At 39.6% G+C, this 20,005-nt stretch overlaps 1 protein-coding gene across 1 annotated transcript; it reads right to left on the reverse strand.

Annotated features, from left to right (window-relative positions):
• Positions 1–420: 420 nt before the first annotated feature.
• On the reverse strand, positions 421–16,854 carry LOC306695041 (sterile alpha motif domain-containing protein 9). The gene is made up of 5 exons (XM_079158152.1): positions 16,518–16,854; positions 16,354–16,409; positions 6,748–7,493; positions 6,290–6,563; positions 421–5,627 (listed from the first exon to the last, which is right to left on the reverse strand). The coding sequence occupies exons 3-5, from the start codon at positions 7,480–7,482 to the stop codon at positions 2,011–2,013; spliced, it is 4,626 nt and encodes a 1,541-aa protein (XP_079014278.1). The 5' UTR covers positions 7,483–7,493; positions 16,354–16,409; positions 16,518–16,854; the 3' UTR covers positions 421–2,010.
• Positions 16,855–20,005: the final 3,151 nt, after the last annotated feature.

A 20,005-nucleotide genomic window follows, 5' to 3' on the forward strand; every position in this document is an offset into this window, starting at 1 on the left:
CTGTCAGTTGTCATTTCAGCTAAGCAGACGCGACCCTCCTCCACCCCAGTCACCTCCAGTCAGCATCACATTCATGCTCCTGATTCATCATCAGATTGGAGCAACTCCCTTCACCACCACCACCAGTGTCTGGACTCCAGGGGGGATTAGGCCTATTGGACCGCAGTATCCCTACCCTCGGTGATAGTACTTCATGATGGAGTCCAATCGCCAAAGACTTTGCACTTTTCATATTTGCTTGTGTAATAAATCATTGTTAAACTATAAAACAAGTCTCTCCTGATTGAACTGTAGACGGCCCACAGAGACACACAGGTTGACACATTTAAGCTGCTTTAAAGTGTCACTAATTTCATACTACAGAGTGATGGCTACCATGATTAACAACAACTAAGACAATACTGTAAATAAGATATGTTTTTATTGCATAGTTTAGGATTATACATGCATATCAGTGCCATGTCCAGACTCTTTGACAGTATTGGCTGAAGTTGGGCAGTAATGTGGCATGAAGTACATTTGTGCTCACACACACACACACGTCAAATAACATTCATTTACCATTTATAATTGTAATACTTATATCTACAATAATTACTCACATTACAGTATCTTACAGCAACAAAATACAAATGAATGTCCCGCCTCTGAAAGGGCAAACAGCAAATCATAGTTTAGTATTATGGGTTGTCTGGTCACACCCCTGATATATTTACAGTTCACAAACCATTTCTGGCAAATTCCTGTCCTTACAGAAAACTTGACAACCATCAATCAAATTTGTCACACAAGATTCATTTCACGTTAACTTGTTCAATAATGTTTATAATGGTGTTACAGTCAAACAAAAAATACAAACTGATTGAGGGCTATATCGATGGTTCTCAGCTGGGGTTTGGGAGCTCCAGGGTTTTCTATTTCTTTGAGAAAATGAGCAAAAGTTTATTTTCACTGTTGTGTGCTTGTGTTGCACTTGTTTGTATATAAATGAGCTACACTTACATTCAGCAAATGAGTCACATCTACAAGAGATATAAAAAACTCTTCATAAAGTGGATGATAAATGTTAATAAAACATAAGATGCAGAAAAAGAATATAATAACTAACAGTACATATGCAGCTATATTGAGCTACAGGATGTTATTTAACCCTGTTATCTGTCTGATTATAAAACGCTCATGTGCTTTAATGAGGTGTGTTTAAAAGTCCATCACAGTGAGTCACTGGCTGCCACACCTATTTCTCAAAAGGTACAGTTCATGAGTCAGTGCTTGTGTTGCATTTGTTTGAACACAAATTAACAACGCTTATTATATTTGTACTTGCAGATAAATCAATAGGAGATCGTTTGGCAAATGTGCCACATCCACAGGAGACAACGATATCTAAACAACAAAAACTCCTCGGAAAGTGGATAATAAAAGTTAACAAGAGACTAAATGTCATAAAAAAGAATATAAAAACAAACATCCATAGATAGAGCTACAGGTTCATCATTTCACACTGCAATCTGTCTTATTAATCAAACGCTCATGTGCTTTTATGAGGTGTGTTTAAAAGTCCATCACAGTGAGTCACTGGCTGCCACACCTATTTCTCAAAAGGTACAGTTCATGCGTCAGCTGTTTGTACAAAAATGAGCTAAGCTTAACTTCTGTACTACGATATTTGCACTTTCAAATAAATGAATAGGAGATAGTTTGGCAAATATTTTACATCTTCAAGAAACAACAATAACAATACAAAAAACAAATACTCCTCAGAAGATGGATAATACATGTTAATAAAAGATCAGATTTCATAAAAAGAATATAAAAACTAACTGCAGCTATATTGAGCAAAAGGCTTTCCATTCAACCCGGCAATATGTCTCATTATCAAATGCTCATGTGCTTTTATGAGTTCAAGTTGTGTTTGAAATTCTGTCACAGTGAGTTCACAGATATCTTTCTCACTTTACAGTTCATGTCTTTGCGCTTCTGATGCACTTGTTTGTACAATCAGCCACCCTAGTTTTCATACTGGATATCATATGCCAGGGGTCCATTAATAGCAAAACCAAGGTAGAAAGAAACCTTTTCTGTGCTCGCACCACTTCTTATACCAGCAATGAAAGCTGGACGCACAGGGATTTTCACTTTGCCATATTTGGCAAACACCTCTCCTTGTTCAATGGTTCCAGTGACTCGGCAAAGCCAGTTGATAATTGCTTTGTTTTTAAATATATCTCCATTCCGCCAAAGTTGAGCCAAGTCGTCACGGCGCATCTTTCCACAACTATCATCAAGTTGGCGTTTAGAAACAAGCCTCTTGAGTCCCTTTCCTTTCCCCAGGTAGAGGTGGGTAATAGTGTTTCTTATTCTAAATGATAAAATCAGGCGTTTCGATTTTCGAATTGCTCTCACATATGTCTCAATTGCTGTGTTTTCCTGCCCAGGACTTGGCCAGAGTAACAGCAGAGCCAGGTAGTATGGATCTGGGAAGGGATACTGAAGTCCTACTTCTTGGAGAGTTTTCAAAAGTAGATCAGAGAGGTAGCGGTGACTCTTTACAAGTTTAGATTTTTGTTTCAAAAGGTAAAGAACTATGTTTGACAAAATGTAATTGATTGTTTCCTTTGTCTTTTGTTTTTGGTTGATACATTGTTGTTGTTGCAAAAATGCATAGCATTCTGTGATCCTCTCAATCTCTTCGGCAGGAATGTCCAAATGTTGAAGAATTCCTGCAAATGTATCCGCATGATTCTCGACAAGAACCAATCTTCGTTCTTCAATATCGATTTCCAAATTGAGACGAGGATTGCATTGTCGTTCGTTTTTCATTTCTTCTGAAGTTGTGCAAAAAAGAGCTACATAGTCTTTAAAATGATTACTGACACTTGCGCGAAAATCTAATTTAGAAGTGTTTGCTTTTATATTCGTGAAGTAAAAGACAAGAAGTTCAAAAATGTCTTTTACTTCAGTTTTTAAACTCTGGAGAAACTGCTCGTGTTCTTTGATGATCTCCACGTATCTGTTGTTGATCTCATTGTCCTTCTTATGCACACTGGTGATTGGGATTGATTTTTTCAGAAAACTCTGTAAGTACCTCTTCTTCATTGGGTCACTTTCCTCAAAGAACGGCAATCTGCTCAATATCTCGAAGACCAGGAAGACAATATCCAGCACACCCACATAGCCAGAAACATTATATGACTTTCTGGGGTAGTCTTCTGACTTATCATCAGCAGCTTCTGTCTCAGGTTCGTCCTCTTCATTTGCCAGCTCTTGAGCCCTTTTAAATGCTGTGATAGCATTATCTGCAATTTGAATGTTTGTGTTTAAGTCTTCTGGATTGCGTGATGTCTCTTGCTTTTCTCTTGGGTTGTTAGATCTTAAATTGCTTTTGTGAATCTGCCCAATTGTATCAAATGTGTAGGGGTTTTGTTTGATGTTTTTTGCCTTTTCAGCCCATTGCAGAGCCTCTGGGAAGTCCTTCTCCATGATGTACAAATATCTCGCCAGTGCCTGAGGAATAGACAAACTTGTCACAAACCTGGACGATGCTTTCACAAAGATTTCTTGGACAGTTTTTCTCCCTTGATCTTCATGGATTTTGCCTATGAGAGGAGAAAATGGTTCTCTCTCATCTCCATCTTTCTTGCGCTGCCTTTCAATCAACATTTGTTTAATTGAGAGCATGAATCTGTGTTTGACAACACCAACACTGAAGAACAGATCACAGTGAAGCATCTCCATAGTGATATCACTTACTCTTAAAGAGCAGCTTCTCTCCAACTCTTCCAGACATGCAGATGCTATGGAGTGATGAAGGATTCTGATTCCTTTGTACCCTCCCAAGTCTTCGACCGTGTCCATGATGAGAAAGTTTGAATAGGGCTCCATTCTGCCCATCACGCTGTCCACACGCCACTGTATCATTTTCATCCCCAAAAAATCTTGACAGAGGGAGCGAGAGATTTCAGATTCTGCCACATAGGTGTTAAGTAACGCTAGGAAGGCAAACAGCCTGGCCTTCTTTGAGCTGTAATCAAAATTCTCCAGTGTGTTACGAGCAAGATCCTTGATGTATTTTTCGTCAAAATTGCTCTTCATGATCATGAAGCTGTAAAAGTTTTCAGGTTTTTCATGAGTTTCTTGAAGCTCTTTGAGTTTCTTTTCAAACTCCTTCTGTTCTTCTTGTGTCAATGAAGCAGTTATATATTGACTTGGTCCTGTGTTGTGCTGTTTGTATTGCTCCTTTGGGCTATGGGAACGAACACAGTTAAGGATGATGACTTTGCAGTTTGGTGATTCATTCATATTCATGTTTAAGCCATACTCTACTGCTTTATGTATGCAGTTCACTAGTTCGTGAGGATTCTCGGTTTCTTTTGAATCATCGACTAACAGCAAAACTGGAAATGGTTTCTCACTTTCAAGTTTCATGAGCGTACTGACTTGAATGGCAACTTCTTTCTTTGGCAGTGTGTTGTCTTCCAGCACAGCACACCTGAACTCTTGACGGAGATCCCACATCACATGCATTGCTAGAGTGGTCCCTCCACAGCCTGGATCGTGAAACAGATTGAGTAGATCACACATGTTTTTGGAATCCTTCAACTGAGACTTAATCATCTTCTTCACATTTTCATACTTGTCCCGTTTAACAAATGGCTTCTCTTTGTCTTTGTCACAGAAGTAGAAGTTCCACCATTTGACTTTGCCTCCTTTGTAGAATTCCTCCTCAACTCTGATTCTGTGGTCATGAAACTCTGAACTGTTTTCATCAATTGTGTTTTCACATTGATTCAGACACAAAATATCCAGAGCTGTCAATAATTCTTCATCCTTCTGCTTTAGAACAACAAAACTAGAACCAGAAGAGGGAAGCAACCTTTCAGACGACTGATTGAATGGTCCCAGTGCCATTACGGTTCCATTGACCTCACTGAGGGTCAGCTCATATACAGATAGGGGGTCAATGTCAGAGTCACACTTTTCTTGTACAAGCTCACGCCACTTTTCATAAATGCCCTGAGATTCACAAATAGTGATGATGCTTTCCTCTTTTGTTTGTTTAATGAAAGACTTGTAGATGTCAAATATTGGGTCTTTCTCAGTGTGCACAGGTGAATGTAAGAGGAAAATGATAAGACTTACTTCACCGAGAGGAATATCAGGGTTGCAAATGAATGAAACCAATTGCTCTACATCTTTGCAAGATTTCCTCAGCCAGTTCCTATAGTCTAACTCCTTGTTTGAGTCACTGTCAAGGTCATGTCTGCCATTACAGAAGACCCAGCTGGTCTGTTTGCAGAGGTTAAGACTCTTTATCACTGATTCAGTTTGTCCTTGATACTGTGAGGGTGTATGCAGATTGGCCACCCTTGACTCTCTGTAGGAATGACACAGTCCACCCGGAGCAACAGAGTTGGGGTCAAAGTCCAACACACAAAAGGGTTTCAGCTTACTCAAAAACTGAAGATACTGCACTTGTTCTGGACTGCTCTTGTTGACAACAACAATAAAATGGTCATAGTGGTCCAGTGAGTTCCCACCACAAGTTAACAAATTCTTAAGTTTGTCACCCTGGTTAGCTTCTTTCTTCAAAACGTCTTTTGAAAGACTCTTCTGTTCCAGTGGACCTGTATGAACAGCAAAGTAAATGCATTTTTAAGTAAAAGAAGACACTCACAGAACAACATCTTAGGTTAAGGCTGGTTTTGTTAATGTCACCAAATCCAATGAAAAAAGTAAAACCACTGTGTATTGTTTTGTGACTATTCTACCCCGTCTGAGGATCTTAGCATCAACCCTACTGGTTAAGACGTGCATCTTTAAAATCCCGTCACAGATGTATATAGTTACATTTTTTTAAAACACACAGTAATTTTCTAAAACTCTGGACAATATATTTGTGTGTATGGAGTACACACAGAGTGAGTCAAAATAAGCTACAGTGTGGGTTCATGGTGATGAAGGAACATGTCACTGAGTGCAACATTGCGACTCGTTAATGTGTTTTTATTTTAATAGTTTTTGGACAACAATAGAGCTCTGTAGCACAGAGGATGAAGATCAGGCTTTGAATACACAAGTAAATATTGTTTGTAGGATCAGTTCATTGTTTCAGTGGTTTTTGTCTTTGTTGAAAGACTTAATTAAATGTGTCAGTTAGTATGTGTCAACAAGCTAGTATAGAAAACATTACGAAATAATGCAGACTATCAGCAGAATACAAAAACAATGTATTGTCAAATTAATGCAATTTAAGAGATTGAATAAATATTTGCATTGGTTGTCTTACCCATGTTCTTTTCCAGCTGACGAGCGAGTTCCCGCTGATTGATTTCTTTCAGAATGTCTTTTGTGACCTGTAAAGCCTCCTTGCTTCCATAGTGATCAGTCAATAACTTAGTGGTGTCCATGGTGTCCTTGCCCTCCAGTCTACCTTGAGAAATTGGTTTATGTTTGGATTTAGTGTATACTGGTAAGTAGAAATGAAATTTTTTTAGGTCATCTTTTAAAAGGTTGTCTAAGGTTTTCTGGATCTCCACAGTGATCTTTGGTATGTCTGTGGTCTGCAGGAAGAAACAGAAGCAAATATTTAGTGTAAAAACTTTACAAAGTAATCACTGTCTATACTTGATACAAATCCTGAAAGTTTGATGTCTTTGTGTGCACTAACAAAATATTGATGTTGTATGTCAAAAGGCTCTATACATGCTGGATATAATAATTAATATATAACAAAACAGATTTTACCACAATAGCTCCTTTTTTCCTGGCCCCTAAGTCCTGTGGCTTTGGCTGCTGAATTCCCTCCTTCTCTGAAACGTTTTGGAACGGTAGCTGAGCCTTTTCAGATTCCTTTTGCACCATTTTGTCTGTTTTTGATTCAGTTTTGTAATATGAATCTGGTTGTTTGATTGCTATGGCCTGAGCCAGACCCAGTTCAGGTTGAGTGGGTTTTGGAGATTCTTTTTGGTCTGTGCTGGTGTGAAGGATTGGTTGCAGTGTTGGCTCTGGTTTCTTGTACAGCTGACAGAGTTCTGCCAGAATCTTCACAACAGGACCACTTTTCACACCCAGATCCAGAAAATCCTGCTTTTTGAAGCAAACAAGGCAATCTCCAGACACATCTTCCTCTTGGAGTCGTTCTGCATATTTGCTATATACCTTAACATGCTGCAGTATCCACTGGTTCACTTGCTCCTTTGTCCAGTTTGTCACATATGGTGGGAACTGTGATTCATGTTGTGATCCTTCTTTCAGACTTTCTAGATAAAATGTGATTTTTACAGCAGGACCATGTTTTATTCCCAAGTCCAATATGTCTTTCTTTTCAAAGACAACTAAACTGTCTCCAGACACTTCCTCTTCACAGAATTTGTCGGCATAAGTCTCCTGAACTTTGACCACTGTCATCAGCCACAGGTGGACGTCCTCCTTGGTCCATTTTTCAATTGAGGGAGGCAGCTCCATTGTTGAGCGTCTCATTTGGGATCAACCTAAAGTGAGTTGAGTAAAAGATAAAAATAATGAAATAAAAGTAAAGAATGTAGTGAAAGATGAAGAAAAGATGATGAAAACTGAAATGTGATAATGACAATGATGATTAAAAAGAACTTCAACCTTAAAATCTTGACAAATAAACTTCTCCCAGAAACTGTTCTTAGGACCCCCAGGTCACTAAGAGGTTGGACCCTCTATTTACCTTGTGCCTCGATAAACTCACAGCAGATAAGACACTACAACATGGGATAAATCTTGACACTCAAACCAATTTATAAAGTATAAGACCCCCGTAAGGACTGAGCCTAAAAGGTTTTATGACCCCACCTTTCTTGTTTTAAGAGCAACTACATTCCTGAGTAGCAGGAAATACACAGATTCAATTGACGACTTAGTTTTGATGCAAATTAACATGTACCTTCCTTGATATGTTTTGCTGAGAGCTAACATATGTTAAGTAATAGAAAGAGTGCTTTGACATGTAGGTTTTGGACCAATAGACTGTTTCCTTGGGATATCTGTGATTAAGTTAGTTTTCTATTCCGGTCAATTTCAATTTATACAACTTAAATAATCATGCATGTCCTAATCCTTGTATTTTGTATATGTATTTTGAATCTACTTCAGAGTAATGAGTTCACTTTATTCATAAACTATTCATAAAATGAATATTTTAAACTATTAATACATTTGTTGTTATCTTTGTTCTGTAGACAAAATTCATTTTACGTTACTGACTCACCCTCTGGTAATGAGGGGGACCCATAATGGTACCAGAGGGGGGGCGACAGAGTGTACACATGTAGTACAAAGTACTTCTGAGAACGCATAAAAGTATTTTTTATGACATATCATATATACCCACGTAACGAAGAAATTCTGACAAAACGGACCATATAAGCTATTTTACTCACTAAAAAAACATATATATATAGTTATACAAAGTACTCCAACTTGTACACAATTTCACCTATTTTTTCCCAGGACACAGCGATCTATGTACTCCGGGACCGATACCAACCAAAAGCTCCGGAATTTCACAGACAATGTGCATATCACGCAGCATGAGCACTCCAAGCTGAAGACAATCGTGCTTTCTAAATTCCTCTACTTCTAACCATTCAAAAGTTACAGGCGTAACCCCGAACAAGAAGACAAAACCACACTGCCAAAAAGAGATGATTTTCATGAAGAAAGTCGGCAAAAATCCCAGATAAATCCTTTGTGCCGTCTTCCCCCAGTCTTTGTCTGCCGTTCTCTGAAAGAACTGAGTTTCTACATGCTTGTATGAGGAAGGGGTAGTCTTTTCAGTTTGACAAATCATTTTCCGAGCCTCGAAGGTCCGCCTCACCAGATTGGACTTTTAGTGGCTTAAAACTCTGTCAATTACCGAATGAATCATTTCACTGTATCCTACACTTATTTCCTCATCCTTAGACGCATCATATGTGCAAATCGCCCAATCATAGGCTGTGCAACATTCAAAGGAAGTCTGTAAAACTGGAACTCAGACGAGGGTGACCCATGTTTTACAGGTTTATAGATGGCCCAGGCTCTCAAAATGATGCCAAACTGCTGTATTAGATAGATTTAACTATTGAACTATTGTTTTAGTGATAAAACAAGTGAAATATATAGTTATATAGTATATAAAACTTGCATGGAAGACCTGGAGCAGCTGCATCCAAAATGAGAATTTGGCCTGATCTCGGGCGAACTTTCCGTACAAAAGCCTCTATTTTTCTATTGTGCTTTCACTTTATCAAAGTAAAAACAGTATGTAGAGACTACTGACATGTTGTACTATGATTGTGGAGTTTTTTAGGCTTACTGCTGCATTATTTCAAATACAAATCAACAATAAAAGTGTTTTTTTTTTGCGGTGTGGTATCTTCATTCAGCATTAACCAGTAACACATACACTGATATGTACACATCTTAACAAAGCTCACATTTTTTTGTGTTATTATGCCATTTAAATTATTCAAATAGACCTTGTAGTTAGAGAGAAAAGCTCTTTTCAGTGTGGGTATGAAATTTTCGAGCAGAGGACTCAAAATAGGCTTAGGGGTTAGATCAGGGGTCCCCAAACTTTTTCCTGTGAGGGCCACATCACTGAACATATCGTTTGACCTAGGGCCGCCGCACGATTATGGGGGGGGGGGGGGGGGGGGGGTGCTACTCGCAGGTGAGCGACTGTTGCATTGTGCGCGCTGATCGGGGCGGAACACCGCCGTGCGCGATACAGAGAGCAGGGGACTTGAAAACGCGCGACCATGTAGTGACAGACATGACATGCCGGCGTGTAAATAAATTAAGCACAAGTACTCGTCCTTCAAGCTCCCGTCTCTCTGCTCTTTTACTTCTTCTACTCTTCTACTTCTACAGGGTGCGCGCATGACAGCTCTCATCTCGTTCGCCCCCTGGTGGTTGGCTGATTCAGGAAGCGTTTGATTTGATATGTAGCAGAGCACGTATTTTAAACGTCAATATCGCAGACGCTCATGCTCATTTAATCGTGGCAGCCAAAATGGTGATCGCAATTAAAATTCGATTAATTGTGCAGACTGAAAAAAAATCATAATGCGTCTCTGGTATTGTTCAGGGGGCCGGACCAAATGTGGAGGCGGGCCGCATCCGGCCCGCGGGCCGTAGTTTGGGGACCCCTGGGTTAGATAGTTAATATAGTGTATCTTTATACAGTAATTGGCCAAGTTCCCCAAATCTCAAACAGTTAAACATCCATCTATTGTCTAGTAACTTCTGTTTATCCAGGGCCAGGTCACAGGGCCAGCAGGCTTAGGAAGGCATTCCAGATGTCCCCAGGCCAGATGAGGTATGTAATCTTTCCAGCTTGTTCTGGGTCTACACCGGGACCTCTTACCAGTTGGACGAGGCAGGAAAACCTCTGAAGGGAGGGATCCTGATCAGATGCCCAAACCACTTCAGCTGGCCCCTTTTGACATGAAGGAGCAGCGGCTCTACTCCGAGCTCCCTTAGGAGGTCTCAGGTCCTCACCCTGTCTTTAACGCTGAGCACAGCCACCCTACGAAGGAAGCTCATTTTGGCTGCTTGTATCCATGATCTCATTCTTTTGGTCTTGACCCAAAGCTCATGACCATAGGTGAGGGACCCTACCAGGAGCTATTGCCCCCGAGGGTCACTGGGGCACACAAAACCCTCCACCACATTAAGGTGTATTTATAAACTCAGTTAAACATCTGAGTTTACAAATGATATGTATAATTAGGTTAAGTATAACCAACTCTTTTTACAATTCTGTTTAGTTTCCTGGTTGAATTAGATGTTTATTGTTCTGTCTGCAGCTTTCCTCTCAACCAAAGCACAGACCACCATCCTGTCTGTTAGAAGAGGGGGAGGGACGTTCTCCCTTATCTTGTCTTTCACCCAGGAAACGGTTTTGTGCTAAAATGTTAAATTTAATCTTATCCATTAATTTATTACACATACAGGTACACATATATGCGAGTGGTTAGAGTAAATATTAAGATCAGTGGTGGAATATAACTAAGTATATTTGCTTAAGTACTGTACTTATGTACAAATTCAAGCTACTTTACTTGAGTGTTTGCATTTTATTTAACTTTGTACTTCCACTCCACTACATCTCAGAGGGAGATATTGTACTTTTTACTCCACTACATTTGTCTGGCAGCTTTAGTTACTAGTTACTTAGCACAATATAATTTGTCAAACCCTTCCTAACTACCAAAACTGAACAACAGTGTATAAAGGAGTTAAAATTTCTGTTTTTCAGTTCAGTGCAAGAAATCTAGTCGGTGTTGGGCTTGAACGAGTGCACTGAAGTCAGGTTGAATGTCTGAGGTGGATAGGTGAAGGACAGCTGACAGGTGATCGTCAGTGAGAGAGAATCTGGATCTGGATTTGTTAAACTTCATATTGGAGAATGTTTGTTCACATATGTAGGTCGATCCAAAGAGAACCAACATCTTCTGAGCATGTTGCTTTTGCAGCTTAGCTAGCAAAGCCTATGTCCGTGCCCGCTCTCTGCAGCACCAACACATTGCAGTGACGCTGCTGCTCGCACACATTCATGAATGTACTAACATACGTAAATTGAGAGAAGTCGCTTTCAAAAGGAAAGCAATGCAGCTGGATTCCGCATTATGTACAATTATTTACGTTTTATTCCTAATTTCTGATTGACGTCCTGCGGGCCGGGTCTGCTCTAGTAGAAACCCAAGTATGAACCAGATAATTATCATAATATGTCCTCTTAAAAGCCTCCAGTCTGAAATCATGTCAATTTATTGTTTGCTTGCATGAAGTTTTTTGGTAACAGAGAATGAATCACCAACAATTTCTATAATTGATTAAACATTTAAGTTAATTATCAAGCACAAATGACAAATACTGACTTGTTTCAAATCCTCAAATGTGAGGATTTGCTGCTTTTGCTGTTTCATATCATTGTTAATTAAATATCTTTGGGTTCTGGATGGTTGGTCAGACAAAACAGCAATTTGAAGACATTACATCAGCTCAGGGGCATTTTAGTCCAAACTATACATTTATTTATGAGTAAAATAATTATCGGATTAACTGAGAATCAAATGTAGTTCAGTCAAGACAGAGCTCATTTTGACCACCTCCACACTAAACTGGCTAAATCTTATAACACCATTTACATGTGTAAACAACAACAAGCACTTTCAGGTAATTTTGAAAAGATGTCAATCCACACTAAAACTCCCCCTTAACATCAGGATATGATTTACCACTTTTCTACCTCATCTTTCAGTTGGCGAACAACAAAACAGGTTGTCAGAGAAAAATGTGGTCAGTAGTGGACAGTCCAGTTACTCTGCTGAATCTCTCAGCTAGTTATACCTACATTCAGTTTCTCTTGCTCTTTATCATCACCTTGCCTGTGTCTGTTCAAGCCTTATTTATTAGTTTCCTGTTGCTGTTGTCAACTGATTATAGCTGAAAAGTCAAAAAATAAAAAGTACTTTGCTGCTGCTCTGAGGCTACATCAAATCACTGCTATATTATTAACAAATTGACAAATACATTTAATGACAATAGCTGTGTTGTATCCTCAACAGTGGCGGGCCGTCAGGGCCAGCTAAGCCTTCTCTGCTGGCCTAAACAGAATCTCAAAATGATAGCTATTTTATAATTTAATAATTGTTCACAAATACACTACATGTATTCTAATTATTTACCCCCATTAGCTTATTTTCTCATTGCACAGCTACTGTCTTCCTCAGTTGCTCTGCTTCCAGCCTGCAGCGCTGCTTCCAGTGCAGCTTGTTTTAAGGAGAGCTTTTATCCAATCAGATTTCAGCCCTATGTCTCTAGGTAAGAAGAGAGGCCCGATGCCCTCTAGGTAGACTTTGCAGATTAAAGTAAATGGGGACGATATTGTTGATTGGTCATAGTGTTCAACCAATCAGATCTTTAGTTTGACATGTTGGGCGTATTCTTTGACATGCCAGAGCTACCGAGGTAGCCTACAAGTACGTCATCATTAACGTACAGCTGGCACAGCAATGACGTGTGGCGTGATTGGTCAATGGGCTAGCATGACTGTTTTGATGTTGAAGCAGCTTGCAGAAGTTAATATTAGTAGTAACGGTTCAGGTTGAAAGATATGTAAGAAGTTATGACATTGACATGACATTTTTTGTGTTTTGCTTGGTGTAGATTATTTTTTTTTTTACCTAGCTTTGTTTTTTTAACACTCAATGGCTGAAGGAGGAGAAACTGATTTCTCAAAGACATTTCCAGAAAAGCGGGTCATCGTATCAAAGGGTTGGCCAACCCCACAGCTAGCAGCCACCCAGCCAGGAAAAGGATTTGTACGAACGGTATTTCTGGCTGACAGCATCGGAGAAGCGTTGCACATGTCATGGCTAAGACTGCGTTTTATTTGCAACTGAGCGTCTTGATGTTTGGAGCACGACAGGACACTTACAAGTTACGGTGCTTTTGAAAACTTTTTTCGAGTGGATCTACAACTCAACGAACATGTTCGCAGGAGGACCTCTGGCTGCAACTGAACCGCACCGATGTGCTGAACAACCGCAGTATTAAACTCTTTATAAACAAAGAAAGGAGGATATACTTTGTCTTTAAGTGAACAGCAGCTTTGGTAAGTGAACTGCTTTTGTGTTTTTACATCTGCAGTAGTGTTACTACTGTGTTGATTATGGTGTCGTTTTTACAGTGGCTGGCCGTGCATTTTATTCCTGGGCCTTCACTGCTGAAATACCACCTTATAACCACATGATGGCGCCACAGCTAGGGTTATTATTCGTTTCTTGGGCTGTAACTATATACATATTTGTATTAAACCATTCGGTACGAGGCTTACAAACCGAACAATACGTTTGAATAATACTAGTGCATTTGGAAAATGCAGAAGCTTAAATTGTAGGAAATATAATGTTTTCTGCGCTAACTAGGAGACAACGGTCTGTGTGACCTCTGAACCGGAACAAAAGCAGCGTGTGTTCTGGGAGGCTAGGCTAACTAGCTTAACGGAAAAACAACAGCAGCAACACGCATTCTGCTACACACTCAAGGGCCATTCAGGTATTAGTTGTAAAATAACGAACCAGTTGATTTATCAAATGCTGATCACATCCGCTTTTCTTTGTTGACAAAGAGTTTAATCCCACGGTTAAATCTCAACTCACAAATCTGTTTATCTTCCAATTTCAGCCATTGAGTGTTAAAAAACAAAGCTAGGTAAAAAAATAAATAATCTACATCAAGCAAAATGCTAAAAATATCAGAATTTCTTCCATATCTTTCAATTTGAACTCGTACTACTCCGACTAAGCCTCTGGTGTAAGTTTTGTTTCACAATAGTCACGTGCTCGCCCACTGACCAATCACAGCACAGGCTGCATCTCACTGCAGAGCTGCTCCTGCAAACTGAGCTGCATGTAATGATGACGTGCTTATAGGCCAGCTAGCAGGCTCTGGCACGTCAAAGAATACGGCCATCATGTCAAACTAAAAAACTAAAGATCTGATTGGTTGAACACTATGACAATCAATAATATCGTCCCCATTCACAAACTGCAAAGGGATTCACTGGTGAGTCTGCAGGCCTCGGGCCTCTCTTCTACCTAGAGACACAGAGGTGAAATCTGATTGGATAAAAGCTCTACTTAAAACAAGCTGCACTGGAAGCAGAGCAACTGAGGAAGACAGTAGCTGTGCAATGAGAAAATAAGATAATGGGAAAAATATTTTTATAAATTATGATACATGTAGTGTATTTAATTAAGAAAAATTATTAAATTATAAAATAGCTATAACTTTGTGATTCTGTTTAGGCCAGCAGAGAAGGCTTTGCAGGCCCTGACGGCCCACCACTGCGTTTTTATGATATGGTTAATATTTATATAATATCTGATGTGAATAATACTTGAATGGCTCGTGCTCTTCAGTGTGTGGCGGAATATGTGTTTTAGCACTGCAGTTTTTCTGGATTGATTTGTCATGCTTTGTTGTCATATAAATATATGTGACTGGTTCTTGTGAGTTGGTTCTTGTCATTGTGTTAATTACATTGATTTTAACTATATGCATTATCCGTTAATGGCGAAGCATCCCGTCATGCACGGGGTTAGGGTCGGACATTTGATTCTCTGTTTGGGCTGTTTTTTCTTTTTTACAAAGCAAGAATTATGGTCTGTAGAAATGGGGATTGTGTGGCGATTGCTTTAGCCCTGTTTGAATCAGTAGGGAACAGCTAAACGCTGCGGGGAGAGTCTGTAGCGTGTGTGCTGCTGTTGTTTTCCTGCTAAGCTAGTTTAGCATAGTGTGCCTCCCAGAACACACGCCTCACCAGGGTTCAAAGTTTTGTTTCCGGGGTCAGAGTGTCTCTTACGTGGTGGGTTGTCAGGTTGAGTGTAGTCCACCGAAAACATTATATTTCCCACAATTTAAGCTTCTGCATTTTCCAAATGCACTAGTATTAATGAAACATATTGTTCGGTTCGTAAGCCTCGTACCGAACGGTTTAATACGAATACGTGTATTGTTACACCCCTAGAAACAAATAATAAACCGTAGCTGTGGCGTCATAATGAGGTTATTAGGAGGTGGTTCAACTGTAGTAGGACAGCACTGAAGGTCCAGGTATAAAATGCACGGCCCGCCACTGATCCTCCAGTATTGACATTTAATGTATAATATGCCATTTCCAGTGCTAGGCATTCAACTCATGCGAGGACTGCTCGATGGTCACGATAAAAGTCGCATCAACCAGTCCAGCCAATACCCCTGTTGTGCACAAGGGGAAAGGGCTTGTTCATTGCTGCTTGAAGCTTTAATACAATTAATTAGTTTTGAATTTTTCATTGTGAGTTTTTCAATGTAAGCAAATGTAATTATGACACTTGTTTTTCACAATTTGTATTAAAAATGCGTTTCTACTCTTTGCAGTCTGTGCTTGTCAGTCTCCACCTATCCTGATAATTATGGTGTGGCGCTTTCTTGTAGTCATGAACAGTCATGTTTACATCTGGTGTCCCTCCACTCTACCTACAATTTAACTATTAACACATTTAGCGATTTCCTGCCAAAAGCTCTTGTCAGAGAAATAATAAATAAGAGAGCAGTGCTGATAATTTTACACAAATGCTTACCACAACAGATATATATATACAGTATATATATACAGTATATACAGTATATATATATATATATATATATATATATATATATATATATATATATATATATATATATATTTATATAAACATTTGAGATTCAGAGGAAGTTGTTGTTCAGTATCAAATTGAAAAGCATGTTTCAAAGCATTTAAGCATGAGAAGCCAGAGAATTTCTCACCATCTGAAGTCTTTTTACGCTTCATCAGACTGGATTTCAACCGCTGACCATCTCTCCTGGAACATGAGGTGTAACATTTTTCTTAACAGAATTTAACTGCAAGGTCATCTATTTACTTGAAATTTAGCTGAAATGAATACTGCTTTATGCAGTGAAAACATTACCTTCCGTGATGTCTTCAGCTTGATTGCCAACACCTCCACATCTTGTCAGGCAGCATGGAGAGGACTCACAAGCAGATGAACTCAGAAGTCTCTTTATTGAGTTTTAATGAAAAAAAGTCGAAGTGCAAGGTAGAAACAAAACCGTGAGCAGGCAATGGTCAAAATTCATAAAATCTGGCAGTGAAGCTGAGGTACAGACAAGGAGTCGGCAAAAACTCTGGACACCTGGAAAAATGGGCAAAAAGTCAATATTAGGTAACAAAATCAAGTCAAAAATGACTTGGGAGCTTGGCAAAAACACAAGATAATCAGGTAAAGGCTTGGCAGAGACTGAGGCTTCGTGACATGGCACGATTACACTGATCACTAAGGCAGGGAGCGGCTCTACAGAGACACACTCACACACAGCAAGAAACATGGCAACAAATGTAGAACCAGCCTGACTGGTTGTCCTGCTCTGTAGTGGCCTTGCTATGTTTAGTGATCACAATCACCAGTGTAATCGTGCCATGTCACAAAGCCTCAGTCTCTGTCAAGTCTTTACCAGATTATCTTGTGTTTTTGTTAAGCTCTCAAGTCATTTTTTCAAGCCTTGATTTTGTTCCCTTATATTGACTTTTTGCCCATTTTTCCAGAAATCAACTGTTCTGGATTGCCTATGTTACTGATGTTTCTGACCATAAGTAGCTGCGGCTTGGGTGTGTGACGCAGCTATGTCCTGACATGACAAGCTGCGTCACACACTCATGACTCATACTCACTCATTATGCTGCAGAATGGCCCCTGTTGGAGTATAGTTCAAGTTTCAGCATTATTATGATTATACAATACAGGACTGCTCAATTAAATGCTGTACACACACAGAAAATGTATAAGCAAATATTGAAATATATTTAATTAGAATAGGATAAAACAATACGATCGGCAATGACAGAACGAAGTATTTAAAAGTGTCCCTCAAGGTAGAAATATAAATGGAAAGCTAAATTATATGTACAAGTAAGATATACACTTATGTATATCGACCTGTGAACACACAAAATATGTACAGTACGTGCAATATCTGTACAAGTTGTACTGCAAACACTTGAGGTAATAGTGTAATGCAATGGTAACGGTATGGTAATGTAAATATGAAGAAAATGTAACAGTTTGCAATAAAGAAGATGTAAACCTGTACATTTACATGTAGAGCTGAGGTTTTTGCGAGATGATGTGGGGGATTCAGCAGTAGAGTGGAGGAGGTGTGACTGTCAATCTGAACTGTCTGGGGTGTGTTTATAAGGAAGTCCAATATCCAGCTGCAGAGTGTGGTAATAAAGCCCAGAGTGCTTCGTCAGTTTTACAGGGGGAGATTTTATTGAATGCTGTGCAAGTGCATTTAGGGTCCAACTCCACTTTTGCTACAGATAAAAGACGCACAATCTGAGCGCAAAGTACGGCGCAAGAACCAAAGGGGTTGTATTTAGTCTGTTAATTAATCATAGGTGTCTATTGTGGGTAAAATTAGTGCATCTTAATTTTAATTTTGACCGTTGGGACTTCACAATGCTCTAGAGTTATTATAAATTACCTTATTTTTAGCGGTTTCAGGTTGGAACTATTGTCACAGTAGCTGCGCTTAAAATTTCTCAGAAATAATTTGATTCAAACTCAGTTAAATCAAATAATTTCCCTATTCTGATCACTCTGGAACTGTTTGCATGCATGTAAACATAGTCAGTGTATAGCTGGATGTTTTTCTTCCTCTTTAGTTTACTTGAAACTTCTCAGCACAAAATATTCTTAATTAGATGAGGAAATACTCTTTTAATTTAATCAGTGTACAAAAATAGGCTTTACCATGCAGTTATTTAGTATAGACTAGTTATTTAAGGAATTACTAGAAAACCTGCTTTCAGTCAGGAACACTCTCGTCATAGATTTGTAACCATTTATTGCTCCGCTCTTAAAATGCTCCCTGCATTTAGCCAAGCAGCTACTAAGCCAAAACAGAAAGCACCATGTATTAACCCCCCGGGTATAAAGGAATGAGCCCGAAGTAAACTTTGACTACATTTCAACCATTTGCACGCAAAATAACCTCTGAACTAAAAGAGGGTGGAGGCTGGGGTGGAGGAGGCAAAGCTTTGCCAGCAGTACGGTCTGTACCAGCATTGCTGTAGAAAGGATCAGTGAGGAGGGAGTCATATTTAAATGAACCTCCTTGAAGTGAGGGTGGGCTGTGATTGGTGTGTGTCCGATTAGAAGCGATGATTTGTTCGGCTGGCTGTCAGCTGGTTACAGCTGGGGGCGTATGACTTCTGTGTCCTGCATGAACTAACACGATGCTTCATATATCGTGATATAGTTGTAGAGATGACCTATATCTGAACAGAACATATTGGCTATATCACGCAGCCCTACCATATTGTCCCATTAAATAAGGCAGACATCTATCTAGGACAGTATCTACAAAACTCAAACCAAAACAATCTGGATTTATAAATACGTAGCACTACAGGTTATCCTTTTAACCCCTAAGCCTATTTTTAGTCCTCTGCTCGAAAATTGTAACCCATACTAAAGAGACTACAATTCTGTAACTACAAGGTCTATTTTAAAAATGTTGATGCTTGAATAACACTCGGAATTGTGAGATTTGATGAGATGAGTAAATATTGTGTATATGTTACTGGTTAATAGTAGTTGAAGACTGAACACAGCAAACAGGGGAAATTCCCAGGTTGGTCTGAAGAAAAAGCACTAATGTTTTTAATGAGGCCCTGGCTAGACTAAAAACATTCCCAATTCATAGCAAAAACGGTGCAGGTGCCTTTCTGTGACTCACCGGACAGGAACGGGGCATGGATACCAACCCACTGGTCTTTTGGCCACTTTTCTCTGGTTGTCGTATTTTCGAATGCATGAAGATAGGCTTCTGGATCATCGGTGGGTCCCATTTTAGGGATAAAATCACTGGCCCGGACGACAGGGTTGGGGTTCGGTAGCCCTGCTGTTTGAAGCTGACTTCTCTGTAGCCTGAGTTCCTCCTCCTTCAACATGTTGGCTTTTCTTTGCTCCTCCACCAGAGCCTGGTTAGCCTCCGTCTGGAGCCGGGTGCCCTGCACCAGCAGCCTAAGTATTTCCTCCATTGTGTCCTCACTGGTTCTCAATTGTGCAAAGCGAATGGTCAACTCACTGATGGACATCCGCTCTCAGCCACCCCTCCGTATTTGGCATTCTCCACCACTGTGATGTCTTGAGAGGTCGGGATCAGCTTGTGAAGCGTGGGTGCACAAATGAAGACTACAAGCGGTTGGGTTCTAATTCAAAATAATATATTTAGAGTCTTTAAGCAAAAGGTCAACTTAAATCCAGCCGAAAGCTGCTACAAAACACAAACATAAGTATCTTCAGTTTTCTTCTGGTTCATTGTCTTTAACGTAAATTAAAACTCTTTCTCTCTTCGTCTGCCCCCCTCCTCCTCTCTCCAAACATTCTCTCCT

Source organism: Pholis gunnellus (genome assembly GCF_910591455.1).
Source record: "Pholis gunnellus genome assembly, chromosome: 4".
Classification (NCBI taxonomy): Eukaryota; Metazoa; Chordata; class Actinopteri; order Perciformes; family Pholidae; genus Pholis; species Pholis gunnellus.